At 40.3% G+C, this 21164-nt stretch overlaps 2 protein-coding genes across 3 annotated transcripts; one reads left to right on the top strand and one right to left on the bottom strand.

Annotated features, from left to right (window-relative positions):
* The first annotated feature begins 236 nt into the window (after positions 1 to 236).
* LOC124274943 (protein wech-like) lies at positions 237 to 5814 on the top strand. The gene is made up of 3 exons (XM_046710318.1): positions 237 to 272; positions 2353 to 2641; positions 3945 to 5814. Exons 2-3 carry the CDS (start codon positions 2353 to 2355, stop codon positions 5585 to 5587), a joined length of 1932 nt encoding a protein of 643 aa, XP_046566274.1. The 5' UTR covers positions 237 to 272; the 3' UTR covers positions 5588 to 5814.
* Positions 5815 to 13043: 7229 nt separating this feature from the next.
* On the bottom strand, positions 13044 to 17578 carry LOC124274944. Of its 2 annotated transcripts, none has more exons than XM_046710320.1 (3): positions 17502 to 17578; positions 15276 to 15572; positions 13044 to 14735 (listed from the first exon to the last, which is right to left on the bottom strand). In XM_046710320.1, the coding sequence occupies exon 3, from the start codon at positions 14612 to 14614 to the stop codon at positions 13076 to 13078; it is 1539 nt and encodes a 512-aa protein (XP_046566276.1). In that variant the 5' UTR covers positions 14615 to 14735; positions 15276 to 15572; positions 17502 to 17578; the 3' UTR covers positions 13044 to 13075. The 2 variants fall into 2 exon arrangements, with proteins under 2 accessions (XP_046566276.1, XP_046566275.1); XM_046710319.1 differs by having other exon boundaries at positions 17431 to 17534.
* Positions 17579 to 21164: the final 3586 nt, after the last annotated feature.

The following is a 21164-nucleotide window of genomic DNA, read 5'->3' as shown; positions in this document are numbered from 1 at the left end:
ATAAAAAAGAATCTTATTTCTTGCCTTTGATTCTGCGATGACTTTCCAAATTTACACTGTTTACAAGAATACTGGAAATATCTTAAACAAAATGTTACGTTAACGGGAAATGTAGGTAACGTCTCCGACACATCAGAGACTGTACCTAACCTATTTATTTCATAAACAAGACACTTTATCAGTGTGAGAGAGAGACCGCAGTTCACAATCAGTACAGGTTAGATTAAACCATGTGATTCAGCTCACAGCAGTGTCCAAGCTGGCGGTCTCAGGTGAGTCTCATTTCGTCTTCTGTGCATGCTTTTCTTGTTAGTTTCCTTGTTATTTGTCTTCTGGTGGTATAGCAATATTGCTGGCCATATTGCAGCCTTATAATTTACTCGTACATAATTCAGTCTTGGCAAGACTCAGCCACAACCTATGCTGTCGGGTATTTAGACTATGTCAACCTAGTCATTTCATCTAGCCTCCTTATAATTTTGTCACCTCAAAACAATCGTGGGTTGCGGAAACATATTCCTGTAAGTGAATCCCTACAGGGGTAAAAACAAACTCGGATAGGAGCCTCAATTCCCCAGTCGAGCTCACCTATCTAGCATATTTCAGATAACATGGTCTGATAAGGCCCTTTGCCCTACCTTAAAAGAGTGGGTGGTTATGAATGTACGCCGTCTTTATCAATATTCCAGTATGTCATGACGGAGGACACGAGAAATTGGCACGTGGGGAATCGAACCCTGGTATTCATCGCGACAAGCCCTTGAACTACCTGGCTAATCCCTTTTCCCAAGCTTCCTTAAAAAAAGAATAAACAAAAGCAAACAATGTTATAATTGCGTGAGGTATCCATGCTATTGCAAACAATGTTATAATTGGGTGAGGTATCCATGCTTTAATGCAAACAATGTTATAATTGCGTGAGGTATCCATGCTTTAATGCAAACAATGTTATAATTGCGTGAGGTATCCATGCTTTAATGCAAACAATGTTATAATTGCGTGAGGTATCCATGCTTTAATGCAAACAATGTTATAATTGGGTGAGGTATCCATGCTTTAATGCAAACAATGTTATAATTGCGTGAGGTATCCATGCTTTAATGCAAACAATGTTATAATTGCGTGAGGTATCCATGCTTTAATGCAAACAATGTTATAATTGCGTAAGGTATCCATGCTTTAATGCAAACAATGTTATAATTGCGTGAGGTATCCATGCTTTAATGCAAACAATGTTATAATTGCGTGAGGTATCCATGCTTTAATGCAAACAATGTTATAATTGCGTGAGGTATCCATGCTTTAATGCAAACAATGTTATAATTGCATAAGGTATCCATGCTTTAATGCAAACAATGTTATAATTGCATAAGGTATCCATGCTTTAATGCAAACAATGTTCTTTTATTAACACATTGATATGTTACATGTTCTGGTGTCCATTAATATCTTGTTAATTTTGCGTCTTCAGTAACCCATGATTGTTGTAAGAAGCGACTAACGGGATCGGGTGGCCGGGCTCGCTGACTTTGTTGACACATGTCATCGTATCCCATCGTAGACCCATGCTCGTGATATCGATCACTGGATTGTTTGGTCCAGACTTTAGAGATAGTCGTATAGCTGTAATATTGCTGAGTGCGTCTTTAAACAACAACAACAACAACAACAGTAGCAACAACAAGCACAATGGACAACTGTTCAGCATATGTCATTTTTCAAGAAAATTAAGGATACAAAAAATAAAACAAAAACTTCCCAGAGGCGCAAGAAATTTTATTGTACTATTCGGACTATATCATTTGTTTGTGTGTTTATGAATGACTTTCAAGTGATGAAGAAAAATTGATGTGTGGGACATTTTCAGGAGCCATACCTTTTTCTGTGAACCATGGCTTATATACTCGTATGAACACTTAAAACAGAGCGGGATTATGTACAAAACGTACATATTGAGGTGTCGTCTTTTCAAGTATATATAGATCGGCGTATAACTAGAATATTATTAAGTGCGGCTTTAAACAACAACAACAGCAATGAATAATATTTCTGCAATAGTACGTACTTAAGTCAAAACAGTTTTCATGAGAATTTGAGAATTTCAGAAACATAAAAAACTTTCCAGAGACCTAAGAAATTTCCTTTGTACTATTCCGGCTATATCATACGTTTATGTGTTTATCATGCGTTTATCAATGAATTTCAAACAGTGATGTTGAGCTAATGTAGAGAACGACATTTTCAAGGACAATGCCTTTAGAGCCAACCATGGCTTATATACTCACATGAACACTTAACCCTGAGTGGGATTATTATACTACGCACATATTGAGATCTCTTCTTTCAATCCAGATGGCGACCTCTGACAAGATAACAGATAACTTTCTGACCTGTACAATGTGTACAGAGGTGTCTGGCGATCTATCCACACTTGAGTGTAATCATGCCGTCTGTCAGAAATGTGTTATCGACTACACCAAAACCAGGCCAGAAACTATCAGTGAAAAGGTCCAACTATGTCCCATCTGCTATGAGATGATGAAAGTGTCTGATCCTGAGAGACCAGTGGAGGAGTGGGCGGAAGACGTCATGCCAAGTTCTATCATCCACAGATTCCCGGACTCGGACACAGAATCTGAAAGTAATCCTTTAAACAATAATATATTGCTCAGCTTTATTCCCTTCAGTATGAATGTATAATTCCACATGTATGTTAGAATTGGTCTTGTGCAAGCCATGCTTATCGTAAGAGGCGTCAAACGGGATCGGGTGGTCAGGCTCGCTGACTTTCTCGACACATGTCATCGTATCCAATTTGCGTAGATCGATGACCATGTTATTGATCACTGGCGTGTCAGGTCCAGACTCGATTATTCACAGACCGCTGTCATAACTTGAATATTGCTAAGTGTGGCATTGAACAACAAATAAACAAAACAAAAACATAGTCCAAATTTGTTTTTCAGTAGACCTTTATCAGGACAAATGAATGGAAAATAATAGTGAGTAAGTGAGTTTAGTTTTACGCAACATTCAGCAATATTCCAGCTATATGGAAAAAGGGTCCATACGTTAACATGCTTTACTTTATTAAGATATTAACACCACGAGAACATTGGTACCCAGCACCAAAAATGTGCCACAGTTTCTCCACGACCCTTTAACATGCCCAATCTCAAGCTGACGGTTCGAACTCTACGTCATCTGATGATGATTCCAGGTTTATCAGTATCATAAACCTGCTCCTGGGTTTCACAGAGTGAGCCGGCATCATTATGGGTTTCCTGGCATCATTATGGGTTTCCTGGCATCATTATGGGTTTCCTGGCATCATTATGGGTTTCCTGGCATCATTATGGGTTTCCTACACGACAAGTGATGAATGTGACCAATATTCACTTTTCCACGATTGAAACAATATAATCTATAGGTTAAGATGTACTGATATGCAAAGCAAAATCCAAAAAAACCAAAACCAAAACAAACAAACAAACAAACACCCAAAGAATTTGTTAAGAATGTTACTGTTTTAAGTCGAAATATATTACATGGAAGAACAGTGTCTCGTGGTATGTTAACGAGCAGGACATATGAAGAACGTTCCTGGCATATGCGAATTAGTTATGTCAGACAAGGGAGCCCAGAGGCGTAGGTTAATATATGATATTAGAATTTTGTTTCTACTCCTCTCGTGTGATTTTGTGTTACTTTTTTGTGATCTTGCGTGTTTATGCACAGACACATGAAACAGATTTGACAGTCTCATATTCCAGTTCAAGTGGGTGAATCAGTGGAAGGCTGAGGGAGTTAAATATTTCGGCAATGTTTCAGTCAGTGGAAGGGACCATTTGACCATAAATACATTGAAACATATCAGATCATCCATGTCCCTAAGGCCCATTGTTACTTGCATGAAAAGACTATATGATTGTCTATTGTTTCAGATACAACATACTGCCGTTATTGCAAGGAGGAAGGGGAGACAACTCCTGCTTCATGTTGGTGCTCTGTCTGTGACGACGCCCTCTGTGAACGATGCGTACGGATGCACAACCGGAACCCATCCTCCCGTCACCATGATGTACTTGACATGCCCAGAGAGCTCAAGGTCAAGATAATGGGAAGGGAGTTGTGTACAGATCACAATGATGAACATATAACACTCATCTGCAGAAATTGCACGAAAGCAGTTTGTCAAACATGTCGCATTACTCATCACCAAAAATGTGAAGACGTTGTTGAAACTGAATCTGAAATCTCTGCATTGAAATCAGTACTGACAAGTAAACAAGAAAATTTGTTGAGGAAACGTGAAAAGATGCAGATGCTGGTTGATAAACAGAAGAATGCGTCCAAAGAAGAATCCGAACGTTGTATGCAAATAGAATTAGGCATCAAGTCTGCTTCTAAGAAAGCAATGGACCTGATTAAACGCAAGGAAAAGAACCTTCTCAATGATCTGAAAAATACGTCTGACAAAAACACCGAGCAGTTAAAAGCAGACATAAAGTCAGGGGAGATGTCAATACAGCTGTACCAACAACAGGCGGAGCTGATAGACCAGGTTCTTCAATCTGAGTCTGACCTGGATGTGTATGAGATGTATCGGGGATATGACGCCGACGATGTAGAGGATGTCGAGGATGCAGACCTCAAGAGAAGAGTAGCCAGGATCATGTTCCGACAGGACTCATACAAGCTGAGTCAAACTCTGGACGATCTACAGCTGGGTGGGATAGACGTTCTGTATGAGAGTGTGCTGGACATGAAGGCAACTCCTGTGTTTCAGGACATCCTTACCGTCAGAGTTGGAGACACTGTAGAAGCTGATCCTATAGACGTCACAGTGCTTGTCGTGAATGGCATAGATACAGTCGTAGTCACAGACTACGAAAACAAAAGTGTGAAGTCCTTCTACACCAAAGACAACCAGAAATGTCACAGCAGGCTTTTTCTTGGTCAGGTGGGCAGACCGTGGTGTATGGCAAAGGTAAAGCACAGCCAACTTGCTGTAACCGTTTTGGGCATCAGTCAGATTGTAACAGTTGAAGTCAACCCTGACCTGGTACTGTTGTCAACCATCACAACCAGAAAACAGTACTATGGCATTACGTCTCTGACACCATCAACACTAGCAGCGGGTTCCCATTCCCCTCCCTGTATTGATATCCTGGACGTAACTGGGCACGTGCTGAGTTCAATCAGTCCACTTGTAAATGGCTACCCCGTTTTCAAATTTCCAAACTTCCTGTTTACGACAAGGACAGGGGACATCCTTGTGTCCGACAGCGGATCTAGGTATGTCGTCTGTCTGACCAACAAGGGAGATATAGTGTTCACCTACAGCCCTTCAGGAAACACGTCACTGAAGTACCCACGTGGGATCGCAAGTACCATTTCAGGTGATATTCTGGTTGCAGACTCCTTCCTCCACAGAGTCATCCATCTGAATGACTCGGGGGAGTTTGTTAGGAACATTATGACATCACAAGATGGCATTCAGTATCCCTGGGGTGTTTGTCTAGATGGGTGCGGTTGTTTGTATGTGTGCTTGTCAAGTGAGGTTAAGGTTTATGCGCTGCACTAATGCGAGTGTAGATGGGATAATGACAAAATCCTTTTAATGAACTGCATGTGATTGTCATTTTGAACAGCTGAGCATTTGTGGAAGGATTGTACAAAGTATTATACTACCTTCAAGTTCTTTTTCTTCACTGGGTGTTGGGTCCATACTGTCATACACGTCATACACTGGTATGTTTTTTGTATGCCATTTTGCCATTGGGTTAAAAAATAAAGACTCTCTGCAGCAAACGTTTATACTGTATTATATTTAACTTTTACATGAACAAGACAAAAGTAATGATCCAGTAGTCAACCTTCTGAACGTTTTGTCCAGCAATATGCCAGGAGCTCCAGCCTTTGAGGTCACAAGTTTTGAGGTACAATCAAACATCCTCTCTCTACCAATGATTCAAAGAGTGCCAAGCATTTCTTTCTCAGAAATATACACAACAGAGTTACAGTAATCAAGGAGCTGCGTTCGACAGGTCATTTCAAACTTGAAGGCACCAGTGATCAAAATAGTGTCCGATGCAATGCTCTAGACTTATATACCAATGTTTCCCTATTTACTTAATTTGGAGCTTTGGGGTAGCCTGATGGTTAAAGCGTCCGCTCGACACCCTGAAGACCCGGGTTCGATTCTCCACATGGATGCAATGTGTGAAGCCAATTTCTGGTGTCCCCCGCCGTGATATTGCTGGAATATTGCTAAAAGCGGCGTAAAACCATACTCACTCACTGACTCACCAGTAAATATGGATAGTTGACTTGCCTTTGCATGTGTTTGTGACGGGTGCCAACATCCTTTTTGGTACACTTGGTATTATCGCTATACTATTTGATAATGATCCCTAACTACATAATTGTAATATTGTACAAATGTGTCTTTTTAGTACATACTATTGGTTATTGAAGTGCTTTCCCCCGTATACATTCGACCTCCATATAAGCATGAAAACACATTTGTCTCAAAACAGAAAACCTCGACATGTCTTATCGTTATGACTATTTATTCGCTCGATACAAATTTAAAGCACCTTCAAGGACGCCTCTGTTTGTCTTATATAATGCTGCCGCTCCTTCCAAATTAACTAAAAAGTCTCGAGCAATCAATAAATGATGGAATCAAAATTGTGATATTAGTACTACAGTCTGAAAGAAATAATCATCTGCGTAGATAATAGTTACATTTACAAATATGTTATTATGATTTCCCGAGGAAGAGGCATCATTAATGATCAAACAATCTACTTATATCGTAACCCACCCGTGAAGACCCGGGTTAGAACTGATTTTCAGTAACCCATGCTTGTCGTAAGAGGCGACTAACGGGATCGGGTGGTCAGGATCACTGACTTGGTTGACACATGTCATTGTATCCCAATTGCGCAGATCGAAGCTCATGTTGTTGATCACTTGATTGCGTGGTCCAGACTCGATTATTTACAGACCGCCGCCATATAGCTGGAATATTGCTGAGTGCGGCGTAAAACTAAACTCACTCACCATATCGCAACCATTGTTAGGATAGTTTACTACAGTTCCGGTTCAGCTTATGTAACCTTTATTGTAAACCAAAAGTCACTGTGTTCTTTAATCTGATTGGTTGAAAAACATGATCGAATGGTATTCGATTTCCGAAAATTACAAGACCTTTCGCTGCGTTTTTAAAATATGTACAAACATCGCAAACACCATTGTATTGTTGCGTCGTCAGCAGTGGTAACGTCATTTAAATCATATTGTGACGTAAAGTCGGAATGAGCTGTGGGGCTGCAGTTCCAGATGCTACCACGGGAGACAGCCGAAACGGACGGCTGATGACATTTCACTGCTGTACCCGTACTCGATGTCAATGAGTGCAGACACAAAAACACGTGTGGACCTTTTGGTTTACACTTTGGTGTTTACAATGTCGATTATCAGCCGGAGGTTTCAAATGAAATATTCCCGTGCTTCAAATGAAATATTCTCTTCAAATAAATAACACCCGGAAATTGGCCAACACATGATGTTTATTTCCTAAGTAAAGTAATAATGACGTTTTGATTTAAATATCAGCGACGTCCGACAGCTTACGTTGCGTTAAAGCGCACGTGGATAATTCTCTCGACACCGGTTTGACTGCCCGATGTGAGGGTCCGTAAGTAGGTCACCGGACAACGCGAGGCCTTACGTTGTTAAATAACTTTAAATCTATCCTGAGCAATAATCAGTATATAACACTATAAAGTTCTCTGGAACCTTACAAAAATATTTTTTTGTGACCAAAGATTGGACAAAAATCATGAATGTACATTTTGGCTATGTTTGTTTCAGTAATCATCCTAAGTATTTAAGGTGTGCAAAAGAAATATATATATCTTGAAATTTTTAGGTTTTATTCTAAAAACATAAATGTGTAATAAATAGTGTAAATTAAAAAAATAGATTACAATTTGTGAATAGTAATGAATAAATCCTTCAAATTTTATTTGAGGGCTCTGAATAGCTGTCCCTTATAAATATAATCTGTATATGAACTTGATCATTACATCCCCATTTAGCATTTGTTAATGATGTAGAATGTTCAGTTAAACATAACATCTACATGCTTAATTCATCAATTATATCTTTATGTTAGCATTGTAAGGTACTGTTTGTATTTTGTAAGCATAACATATTTCCTCTCACATGTGTTTTGCAGCTGGGTCAGGTTTAAGGTGAGTCAGAGGGAAGAGTAGATCTTATCACCTTATACATAACATCAAGTACAAATTGTAAAACTAATATTGTCCATCAAACAGTTTGTGTTTACCACTGGACTACAGAGGTAGCTTTTGCGTAATAAATGTTTCATTATTAACATTCAAAAGGGTGAGGGTTTTGATATTTTTGTTTCTAATTATTATACCTGACAATAGTAACAGAAATAATTGTAATGACATGCCATCATAGGCAAATTGAGCACAAAAAAGTAGTCACAATAAATGGGAAAGTTTCACATGTTATATATTTTCAGTTATATTGTGAGAACTGTTATTTATTCAGGATATATTAGTTTTAGGTTCAACATCTTTAGAGACGGATATGGGACACTATTTGAAAACATGTCAACACTACAAACAATTTATATCTTATATCTTTTTTTCTTGTTAATTTCTGTCACTTGAACTGTCATACAGTCATCCTGTAGATTTGGAAGAGAGTAAAATTATATTTTAAACCCACCGGAAGTATACAAAATTTTGCATCTGTCTTATTAGATCTGTTGAAGATGGTTTGAAAAACTATTAATGTTAATTACTCAAGAATTTATGCATTTACAAGCTTTCTACAAAGCAAAAACCCAATTGTCTCCATTGGTTATATTTAGAAAATAGTTCCTAACAAATATGAATATTAATATGTAAACTAATAAGTTATAAAACTGGAATATAAATATTTAAATACTGTTGCAGCATAACAAATATATGTATAAAATAACTAACAAATGCCAACTGTAAAAACAGTTTCCGATTGGGAAATTATGTATATATTTTAATTAAGAATGGGTATGAGTCAGTATGGTAAAAAATGAAAGAATACCTGTTTGATAAAGTTTGTAACAAATGAGAGTTTATCAATATCATTAATAAACAATTCAGTAAATACAATTTGAAAAAAACAATTTCATATTTACAAATCCATGAAAATGATTATTCAAAACTACATTTTATGACAAACACTGTTCAACATATTGAAAACAAACATGTATGAACGATAGAAATGTACTGGCTGTCAAAATTATTTTAAACTAAAGAAAAGCACCTTTTCGTATGGTCTCTTGGTTGTCATCTGTCAGTAAGGAACCGAAAATCTTTGCAGAAATCTTTTCATCCCCAAAGTAGCCAACTATTACGACTGTGAACAGCTGCTGCAGCTAAGAGTGGTAGTACATTTGGTCCCGTTTCGTAAAGACGTATCTAGCGGTTGCGCATTTTAGAACCAGGACAGGTTTGTGAATATACACTTGTCACCTTAAATCTGGTCCCGGATGAACCGCCTCTCGAGCCTTAATAGCCCTGTTGCAAGTATGATTACAAGGCCATCGTCCACTTCTGTTATGACGCTACAACACTAGTATCGTCAAATGCATCACAGCTCGATTGGTTGATTCTGACCAGGTGTTCAATTTCCCTCGACACCGGGTACACAGGGTGACTGCCCGATGTTCATTGCAAGTATGTGCTATGACAAGGCCTCCGTCCACTTCTGTTATAACGCTACAAAACTGTCATCGCCCAATGCAACACAGCTCAGTCGGATGCATCTGATCCGGTGCTCAATTTCCCTCGACACCAGGTGACTAACAGAAGTTACCGTGTGTTTTCACAAGGCCTACGTGGATTTTGTCAATTGTTATCACCTCTATGGAATTGTAAGCAGTATAAGGGTGTATAACTGTATTGAGTTATGAGAATGTAATATGTAACCAAATTATTTTCACTGATCAATTCGCCACTTCACGTACCATGCCACATGTAAGAACGAAATACGCTAAGTCCGTTTCTGTCTATAAATAGGTACAATAAATTACAAAGTAACTCGAATAGTATACTCTCTCAAAAAAGAAACGCATCATGAAAATAGCAATTTCATGTAGCAATGAATTAAACGTGATTCATTTTACAAAAGGTTTTGCTCTGTTTATCAGTCCTGGTGTTTATGTTTTGAAACATCACAACAAAACGCACCACCCGTAAAATACCCGTATTTAACAGCATGATTTTCAATTTCGGCGTGTAGTGTCACAGAATACACAATTCACAACGTGCAGTCTCAACGTGCAGTTGCCCGACGCATGAATGTCCACCAAAGCACCATTTCACGGCTCTGGGAGAGATATCGCCGGCAGAATACGGTAGCAGATGGCCCTCGTAGTGGGCGACCTCGAGCGACCACTGCGGCGTAGGATCGCTACCTCCGGGTACATCACCTGCGTCATCGAACAGCTACGGATTGAGGAGGCTTTCTGCACAGACCATCATGAACAGGTTGAGAGAGGTTGGTTTACGTGCCAGAAGACCTTATTTTGGCCCTGTGCTTCGACAACAACATCGTCGACATCGAGTTCAATGGTACACCAGCGTTCAGGCCTGGAACCTACCGAATTGGCGTAGAATCTGGTTCAGTGATGAATCACGATTTCTATTGGAACAACGCGATGAAAGAATCGTCTTCAGTGACTTTTGTATGGTTGAGTAGTGTTTTACGCAAATTTTAGCAATATTCCCGCAATACCACAACGGGGACACCCGAAATGGCCTTAACACATTGTCTTGATGTGGAGAATCGAACTCGGGTTTTCGGCGTGATGAGCGAACATTTCTAGCACTGAACTACCGTCCACACTTTTCTGTTACATAAACTGAAGCGTTTCAAGTTTTCTGTAATTTTGTACATTCTTCAGTTCAAGATGCAGAACTGTTCAATTCTTAAAAAAGAGAGTTAAGAGGCAACCATGACACTGTCGAGCACATCAGGCTTTTTCGATGGGGTTTTGTATACTTGTGTATGATTAGATTGTTTCACTTGTTTACAAGATGTCAAAATGTCGAGGTTCTACTTTTATCTAGAATACGTTCTGACATGTGCAATATGTACAGAGATGTTTGACAATCCATGCACGCTTGTGTGTAATCACACCTTCTGTCGGAAATGTATCATCAGCTACACCAAAACCAGACCAAAAGCCATCAGTGCCAAGTTCCTCCGGTGCCCATTCTGCATAAAGCTGACCAAAGTGACTTACCCTGAGAGACCAGTGGTGGAGTGGGCAGATGACCTACAGCCTAGTGTTGACATTCAGGGGCTATTGGTCTCTGTTGGTTCTGGATCGAGCTTGGGCAAGTATAGATTCTAATTTACATTGGTTTGGTATGTGTTTAGTGTGCGTGTGCATGGATCGAGCTTGGGCAAGTTGCTGTTGATCACAGGATTGTCCGGTCCAGGCTCGATCATTTACAGACTGCCGCCAAATAGCTGGAAAATTGCTGAGTACGGCAAAAAACTAGACTCACTCACTTATTGCCTACTGTTTACAGTTTCAGCAATTAGTCACAATATGGCTGAAATACTGCCGATGTGACTTAAAATTCTGAACTCACTCACTGCCGTTTCAGAAAAGTAGCCGTTTCCGCTGGAAACTCTGTAATTTTGATTCCCATTACTCTTCTTCATCATCCAGAATTCCATGAGAAATAAACTCCTTCCCCAGTGTTCAGATCATCTAATGTTTCATCAATTACCCAGGTGAATACATCAATTTTGTCATCATAGGAGATAAGCTGAGACAATTACCTGTCGCAAATGTCGGGTCTCAGGTGTGTTCAGGTGTGTTTAACAAGCACCAGCAATATTTTCCCCAAGAAACGCTATTTTGATGGCCTTCGCCGGAAGCAGGATGTCCCCTGGTCTAGATTCGGTGTATCCAAATCAAAGTATCAAGAACAACATGAACAGTGTCAGTTTCACCTCAGTTTAATACCAATAAGCTGTAAAAGTGGTAAATAACATAGCGACATATTCGACCAAGACAAACCTACTCTGAGACACCCAGGGCACAGCAACTTATAATAATAACTTTCAAACTTTTACCTTTACCCCGTCCGTCCACATACCTCGACTATCCCGGATTCGTCACGTGACGTAATCCACTCATCCTTTCTCATCATAAAACAAGCCTGCATTCAGTCACATGGCGAAAAGTGCACGGTAAATCTCCAAATCACCATCATCAGCATCATCAACATCATCCCCACCACCACCACCACCATCCTCCTCCTCCTCCTCCTCCTCAGTCGCACCACAGTGTTCGTGCGAGGAAATGCCTCGTGTTATGTATCAAGTCCTGTACAAGGAAGATACATTTTGCTGTATTATTAAGTGAAGGGCAGTAAAATCAACCTGTTAAGCTCAGGTGTGTACAATGTGTTGGTGCGTGGTGCTGTTTAGTTGAAAGACACTCTCACTGACTGTTTATTCTTATTATCCATATCTTCCTACACAGTTACCATTGTTACCATGGTCATAAGATCCATCTATCAGTCATACTCAAATTGTCATACTCACATTTGTCATTTCCTCACTGTTTAAACAGCAAAGTCACGCCGAAGACCCGGGTTCGAATCCCCACATGGGTACAATGTGTGAAGCCCATTTCTGGTGTCCCCCGCCGTGATGTTGCTGGAATATTGCTAAAAGCGGCGTAAAACCAAACTCAGTCAGTCAGTCAGTCAGTTAAACAGCAAAGAGAAACAAAAGCCAAAGTGATATATACAGGCTTTGGCTCAAGACACACTTGTGATAAATTATGGATTTCTTACTAAACATTACTAAACATTACTAAACATTATGATGCCGACATGGTGGATGTTTCTAAAATGTTAACGCTAACAACCACAGTTCAAAACAGATGTGTACACCCCCTGAGCAACACAACAAAGACATATAGCTGTTATAACAAAACTTGGTTTAGTCCACTCCCCATCTAGTGCAGTGAGAAAATCTTAACCACATTTGACATGCACACGTACATGTTGCCACACCTATCTAGACACAGACCCGTGGAATCTTCAATACCATCCTGGGATGTCAGAATATTTCTCACAAACTTCCCCGACTCAGTCAGATGGATGACCCTGCCTAGAAAGTAGTCTACAACCAGGATGTCACCTGTGCTGGTAGCTGTGATACCAACTGGATGCTCCAGTGCTGTGGCTCCTGTAGGGCTGTAGGTGAACACCACATCTCCCCAAGGGGTCAAACATATAACACACGTGGACAAGCAGTCAGACACAAGGATGTTTCCTTTACTCATAGTACAGAGGAATGATGGTCGTTGTAATATGTTGTTTCCATTGCAGAGTGGACTGATACTCCTCATCACGTGTCCCGTCATATCTAGGATATCAATACAGGGAGGGGAATCGGAACCTGCGGCTACTGTTGATGGTGTCAGAGACGTTATACCGAAGTACTTTTTGCTGGTTGTGATGGTTGACAGCAGCACCAGGTCGGGGTTGACTTCAACTGTTACAATCTGTCTGGAAACCGGCACAGTGACAGCCACCTGGTTGTGTTTCAGCCTTGTTATACCGCTCGGTCTGGCACGCAGTCTGAGTTTACTGTGGCATACTTTGTCATTACTTGTATAGAAGGACTTCACACTTTTGTTGTTGCCGTCTGTGAAAACGACCGTATCTACACCATTCACAACAACCACTGTGATGTCTAAAAGACTTGCTTCTTCAGTGTCTCCGACTGTGGCGTTAATAGTGTTGTGTAACATAGGAGTTGCCTTCATGTCCAGCACACTCTCATACTGGACATCAATCTCACCCAGCTGTAGATCATCCAGTGCTCTACTCAGCTGTCCTGTGTCCTGTCTGAAAACGGTTCTGGTTATTCTCCCCCTCTCCTTCACGTCTGTAACAGCGTCCACATCAACGGCCTCACGTCCCTGATACATCTCATACACGTCCATGTCAGACTCAGACTGTAGAGCCTGGTCTATCACCTCAGCCTGTTGTTGGTACACCTGTACTGACATCTCTCCTGACTCTATGTCTGCTTTCAACTGACCTATGTGTTTGTATGACATCTCTTTCAGCTCAATGAGAAGCTTCTTTTCCTTCTGTTTCAGCATATCAATCGCTTTGTTTGTGGCAGACTTAATGTCAGACTCCATTTGTAAATAATGCTTTGATTCCTCTTTGGATGTTGTTTTCAGTTTGTCAACGAGTGTTTTTATCTCAGCACACCTCTCCAACAAATTATGTTTATTCTTTTCCAGCTCTGATTTCATTGCTGATATTTCTGACTCAATTTCGACAACACATCTACAATTTCTGTGATAGATAATACAACATGTTTGACAAACTGCTTTCTTACAGTCTTTGCACATTAATTTTATAACCTCATCCTTGTGATCTTTACACATAAACACTTGCCTTCTTCTTCTGACCTTGACCTCTGGAGACATGCCGACTACGTCATGGTGACGGGAGGATGGATGGCGATTGTGCATCCATACACATCGTTCACAGAGGGCGTCGTCACAGACAGAGCACCAAGAGGTAGCAAGAGGTAGCAAGAGGTAGCAAGGGTTGTCTCCCCTTCTTCCTTACAATAACGGCAGTTAGTTGTATCTGATACAAATCAACAATCCGTTATGACATGATTTACGCTTAAAGGTTGAAATAATAAACGTTTCTAAGGAATATACGCAACAATGGTAAAAGTAAAAATGATGTTAAGGATAAAATGTAGGTAGCTATGATAGCAACTGACAACTTGGTGTACGGACTATGATGCAGACAAATCACAGACAATAGTCAAAGCTAGTCTGGGACTCGAAAAGCATCACCACAAACATCCAGGGATCACGATCCACGAAGCCATCGTAAAGTTTCGACCTGTCCCAACTTTATTATTCACCATTAGCTTAGGAATGTCACAGCACTACGACATCTTTGTGGACCTAGGAGGTTAAATGGATACAGCTGTCTACTGGGGATTTAGCTAACAGAACATATATTAAATTCACACAACGTAGATAGTGCATTAAAACCCCTGTAGAACATATGTATTTTTGTTGTGTGATTTATTTTCAGACTGATATGACTTCTTGGCATCCAGGGAACTTTACACATTTACACAAATGATCAGTTGATAACACTTACGCTTACCTTTAGATCCAGGGCCAAATGAGTCCAACAGTCCCTGGATGACAAAGCTTGGCTTGACGTCATCCGCCCACTCCTCCACTGGTCTGCCAGGGTCAGACACTTTCGTTATCTTACTGCAGAATGGACATTGAAGAGACTTGGCACTGATGGCTTCTGGTTTGGTTTTGGTGTAGCTGATGACACATTTCCGACAGAAGGTGTGATTACACGCAAGTGTGCATGGGTTGTCAAACACCTCTGTACATATTGTACATGTCAGAAAGTGGTCTGTTAACTTCTGAGAAGTCGCCATCCCAACTAGAAAAATACAACAGAATCACATAGTTTATGAACAAATAACGTATATGTTGCACACTGAACGTACCCCACATTGTTAACGTCATAATGGCGTGACGTCATGTCGAACTTGTTTTAATGAGGATATGCATCGTAAACTGAAAGTACTCCCACATGACCAGCTGAATGACTAATCCTGAACTTGTAAAACTAGGCAAAATATTCACAACATCATATCTGCACAGGGTGTGGTTATCCAAAGTTCCAAGTTGCAAGAGGCCTTGGTGTAGTGGTTACAGCGTCTGCTCGTAAAGCGGAAGGTCGCGGGTTCGATCCCCTGCCGCGTCATACCAAAAGACGTTAAAATATGCTACTTGTTGGTTCCTGCCTGGCGCTCGGCATTAAAGGGTACAACAAGGACTGGTCATCTCGGAGTCAGTATAATGTGTCTGAGTGGGGTATTCATGCTTAACTGCGGCATGGTATCTCAGTGAGCTGGCACTATAAAACCAGCTTAAGTCACACATACACACACATGCACGTCGTCATATGAGCGAAATATTCTTACGACGTTAAACCTCATTTCACCTCACCTCCAAGTTGCAAGATTTGCATATAAGATAATAAATTGGTTGAATATAATGACAGCCACAACTCCGTGGGCACTAACGCCGAATTTATCGTATTTCTGTCTAAAATTTGGGAGCTGGAAGAAATTGATAAAGATACGTCATCGTAATGTAAAAAGGGTTGGGCGGTGGTGTAGTCCAGTGGCGAAAATCCTCGCTTGTACTACCCGGGTCTATTCTTCCCACATGGATACAATGTGTGAAGCACATTTCTTGTGTCCCTCGATGTTATATTGCTGGGATATTGCTAGAAGCGGCGTAAAACTAAACTCACTCACTCACTTAATAATCGGTAATTGTTATCATGATTAACGTCCAACGCCATTAACACCTTGTTAATTATTCGGGCTATATAATGTTTAAAGACTCATGACTAGAGAACATTCATGAACGACAGTTTTTGCTGTAGAGCAAATATCTCCGTATATGCCAGGGGATACCGTACCCGTTAAATACAGGCGACGTTAACTCACTTTTAGAAAGATTAGCTTAAATACTCTCCGGTGATGTGTTTAGTTTTCCCAGTTTCTAGATATGATAAAGTAAGGATTTACTTCAACGCTCTAATCTGTACTTTCTGTAACATAGTGACATCGGTAGCATTTGCCTATTGCATTATCAACATGTGGCGAGACAGACATATCAACTTGTCCATACTTGAAGTGCGTCCGCCCTTATCGACAATGTGACATAACTATGATGTGACGTCATCTTATCACCATAACGAAATCAGGCCATGTCAAATTTGATATAATTATATTATTTGACATACAGCGTTCACCAGTACTCATGGTATAACGTAATTATGACAGAGACAACTACATTTATCTTCCATTATGTTTATAGAGGTAACTATGATTGATCGATAACATAACTGATCAGCTGACGGACATGTAGCTGTGTGGAGACCGCTATACCATTACGGAAGTAGACCGTATCTGTACATACACCTCCTGCCATATCGTATGACTGGTGCACTTGAAGGTGAAGCTGTCAGTGGAAATGAAATGTGTGTTAAGTGATGTTCATGACATACAGAATTGCCATCACTCATTGGGCCTGCACATGTATAAGGCATTTTGAATACACACAAACAAACACAGAAATCTGTATTGAGATAACGAAAATAGCTCGGAGAGGCCTACCTTATTTAATATATATTGGATTACTGAAGCCCGATCGGTGATGAGACCTGACTTATTTAAAGCTTGTATACCTGTACATGAACATTTCTGAAGTCACAAACTTACATTAGGACAGCAGTGACCACTGTGATACAGGCCGACAACAGCCTTGAGACAGACAACACCCACCTACTCACCTGAGGCAGCCAGCTTTGAAATCACAGCCGGTGTAGTGGGAGCGTGTGCACCAGGTTGAATATACCCAAGATAGTCGAAATGATGCATTATCTTCTTCAACACCGATTGTGAAATCGGAGCGCGGCAGTCATGTGACATAATCTTTTATCTTGGTTATTTTTTATGTAATGTAGTAGGTGTAGGTGTTATCCATAACCCAAACAGACCCGTGAAGGTCCGGGTTAGAATGAGCCTTCAGTAACCCATGTTTGTCGTAAGAGGCGACTAACGGGATCGGGTGGTCAGGCTCGCTGACTTGGTTGACACATGTCATCGGTTCCCAATTGCACAGATCGATGCTCATGCTGTTAATCACTGGATTGTCTGGTCCAGACTCGATTATTTACAGACTGCAGCCATATGGCTGGAATATTGCTGAGTGTGGCGTAAAACTAAACTCACTCACTCACTTGTATTGTGTCAGGCTTAGCTTGGGTGGGGGTGGAAATTTTACTTGTGGTTATCCACAAGTTCCTCAGTATCTCTAGTACAGTACATCGTTCTGAACGACAGGGATATTTACAAAAGGAACTTTTATACATTATTTTGAAGAGCATTTCAACCTTGGACTATTTACTATATGGAAGCACATTCAGTGAAACGATTTTGTGCTGAGAACCTTTGATTGTTTTCTTGTATTGCGGCGTAAAATTACTCACTCACTCACTCACTCGCTCGCTAGTGCCTTCAGGCATTCAGCTACAAAATATTTTATATGTGGCAAAAAGGTAAGACGTTAGTCCCATATGATATTCATTTCGATTCTTTTACTACTTTAATGGGAGTGCTGCTAGATGTAAATCGGAATCACTGTGTGCTTTATATTTTGACCACTGACTTGCTGGGCAGTGCTTAAGTTCTTTGTAAGGTGAACATATTCTGTCACTTCTGACACATCCACATCACCAAGAAGCCAGGATCAGGGTGAATGCGTCATCTATGGCACAGTCTCATGAAAAAAATGATCTTGCGTTCCTTATACCTGCAGCGAAACAGCCATTTGTAGCTGTACACATGGCAAATGGACATGAGTTCGTCGAGACTATGTTTAGTAAATGAGATTTGTTACCTGCTTGTGTAGGGGCTTCAGTACAAGTGGTGGATTTTTGCTCCGTGTGTACAGTTATACAGACTTTGAAGCAACTCATCGATGTAAATATGATACAGCCATGGAGAAAGTACATCGCCTTGTCTTGTTGCATGTAAAATCGGGAACCATTCACTGAGGTGACCTTTGTTGAGGACACAAGTGTTCATGTCACTGTACATGGCCATTATGGCGAGGAGAATCTGGACAGGAATACCAGTACGCCAGAGCTTGTAAAACAACCCACTGTGCCATACACAATCAACGCTTTTTCAGCATCCAGGAAGCAGGGGAATAATTTACTGCTGTTCTCTGCTGCATATGCAATGCACCCAGAATGAGGACAGACGTCATAGTGGAATCAATACCTTTTCTGAATCCATGTTGCAAGGGTGAAGGTGCATGGAAGTTTTCTAATCGCCCAAGCAGAACCTTACAAAAAGCTTATAGATGGCTGACAAGAGTGGGATTGCTCTATCTATAGATGTTTGGATTAGTTCGAGGCTGTTCAAAACTTAGTCAATATGGACTGTTTGGTCATACTCACAACTTTTGGTTTTAGTGTTTTACTTAACTCTTTCAACACCAGTCAACCAGAGGCATTTACTGCCATGACACTGAGTTCCCAGAGACTCTAAGGTCACAGATGAAGCCTATGTTTATGAAGGAAATTATAAGCTTGTAAAACGTTATTGCTACTACATCTCATACACCATTTAAAAGATCTAATCCCACTGTTGATAAATATGAAGTTTATTTTTATAATGTTATTCAAATAATACAACTATAACTTAAATAGATCTATTTTGGTAATGAAAATGCAAGCTTACATTTATAATGTCCAGATAAACCACGAAAGAAGCAAAAACTATGGCGATTTTTTTCCATTTGTGACATGTCATAACATGCCCGTGCCTTTTTCGTTTATATTTTCATTTTTACGTAATCAGAAAATTATTATAAAAAGATTTCTTAAATAATATGTATGGTCGCCTATTTCCCGATATCAGTGGCTTTCCGCTCGGTAACATGACACAACAACGGAAAATACCTCCGTTTTCGAAGCTTCGTATGAATAACATGGGAGGCGAATCGTGTGATGTCGGGTATCGTTTGAAAGCTCTGAGCATCAACAACATCACTGTACCCTTGCCGAGAGTATTTTCACAGTTGTAAGAAGCGAATGTATTGGATAAAGATTGGTTTCTATTGACGCTTTTAACCACAGTCAGACACGTGACCTAAGTCAGCCAATCATATTACGGCAATGGATACCGTCCTCGTAAACGAAAACTTTTAGATTTAGACGAAAGTTTTGGGTAAAATAATGCTATTTTGAACATATTAAGCAAGAAATCGCTACCTATACGTAAATTATGGAACTTATTGGACGTATCGTGCTAGGTTATGACCTGTGACATAAATGCTTCATGCATATATTTTCGCATTAAACATCGTGTCCGAGCAGAGGATATAGTCTCCCTGGTCCGAGCGTGAAGATTGAGGCGGCGAGAGCCGAGATGTCACTTGTCAGTGACTTGACTTACATTACATGATCGCACAAAAAGATGGAAATAGTAATATTATATGTACGTTTGACATCTTTTATGAATGCTGTTGTTGATTTTATTCATTAGTTTATTCAATTTATTTAATGATTTCCTCGAAACATCGTTACTTTGCTCTTTGACAATGTTATTGTGGACCCGCTGCCGAAGCATGTGTCAGAGAATTGTTTTTTTCAATAACATTGCAAAAAATAGTTTATAATTCTAATCCTGTCGATAATATATGGTCATTTGAAATTTAATAAGTGCTTTCAGACATTGTGAAAAGTGATAGATTGGATAAAAGAATCATATGTTAGTTAGGTTCCTAAAATTATATATATTTTTGATGGGACTACTGCCTGGCCGGTTTACCGGCCTACGGTGTCTGGGGACTCGTGACGTCTTGGCCGGTTTTCCGGCCTACGGTGTTGAATGGGTTAAGTTGGGTGAAGGTGTGGACACACACGTCGTGAAGGCAGATAACTCTCTCTCCAACGTTTCCAAAATTACATTAAAGAGTGAAGTTAAGCCAGCGCCAATCTAATGTTTTTGTGATGGTTGAGTTCAACCTTGACGTGCCGCACTTACACTGATTCAACCGTGAAGCCCCAGAGTTGGCCAAGGTCAGGCCAATCTTACAGTGCCGAAGTCCGCCTTAAAGAATTGTAATGTCTCGCAATCTGTCCTGTTTAACAGTCGCATCACGGCGTCGGGCAGACGAAGTCCAACCACTGTGAAATCCCCGAAGTGAATGAGTGAGCGATTGGTGAGAGGGGTTTGAGAACGCCTTTCAGCAATATTTCACTTTGCTTTAATACTGTGTTTCCTGAAGACAGTCTCCCCAGATAGATTACTTTGTGAAACAGGACCATCGTAAATCTGTATATACACAAAGCAGACCCTGACATATCTCACGATTGAATGAGCCCCGATCTTAACCCTTTGAAACATATTTGCGTTAATTCGTCGTCGTGTGCAACAAAGGG

Source organism: Haliotis rubra, unplaced genomic scaffold (genome assembly GCF_003918875.1).
Source record: "Haliotis rubra isolate DU_JTF1 unplaced genomic scaffold, ASM391887v1 Scf1962, whole genome shotgun sequence".
NCBI classification, from domain to species: domain Eukaryota; kingdom Metazoa; phylum Mollusca; class Gastropoda; order Lepetellida; family Haliotidae; genus Haliotis; species Haliotis rubra.
Note: the sequence above shows the minus strand (reverse complement) of the source record. Positions and strands in the feature narration are given on the sequence as shown.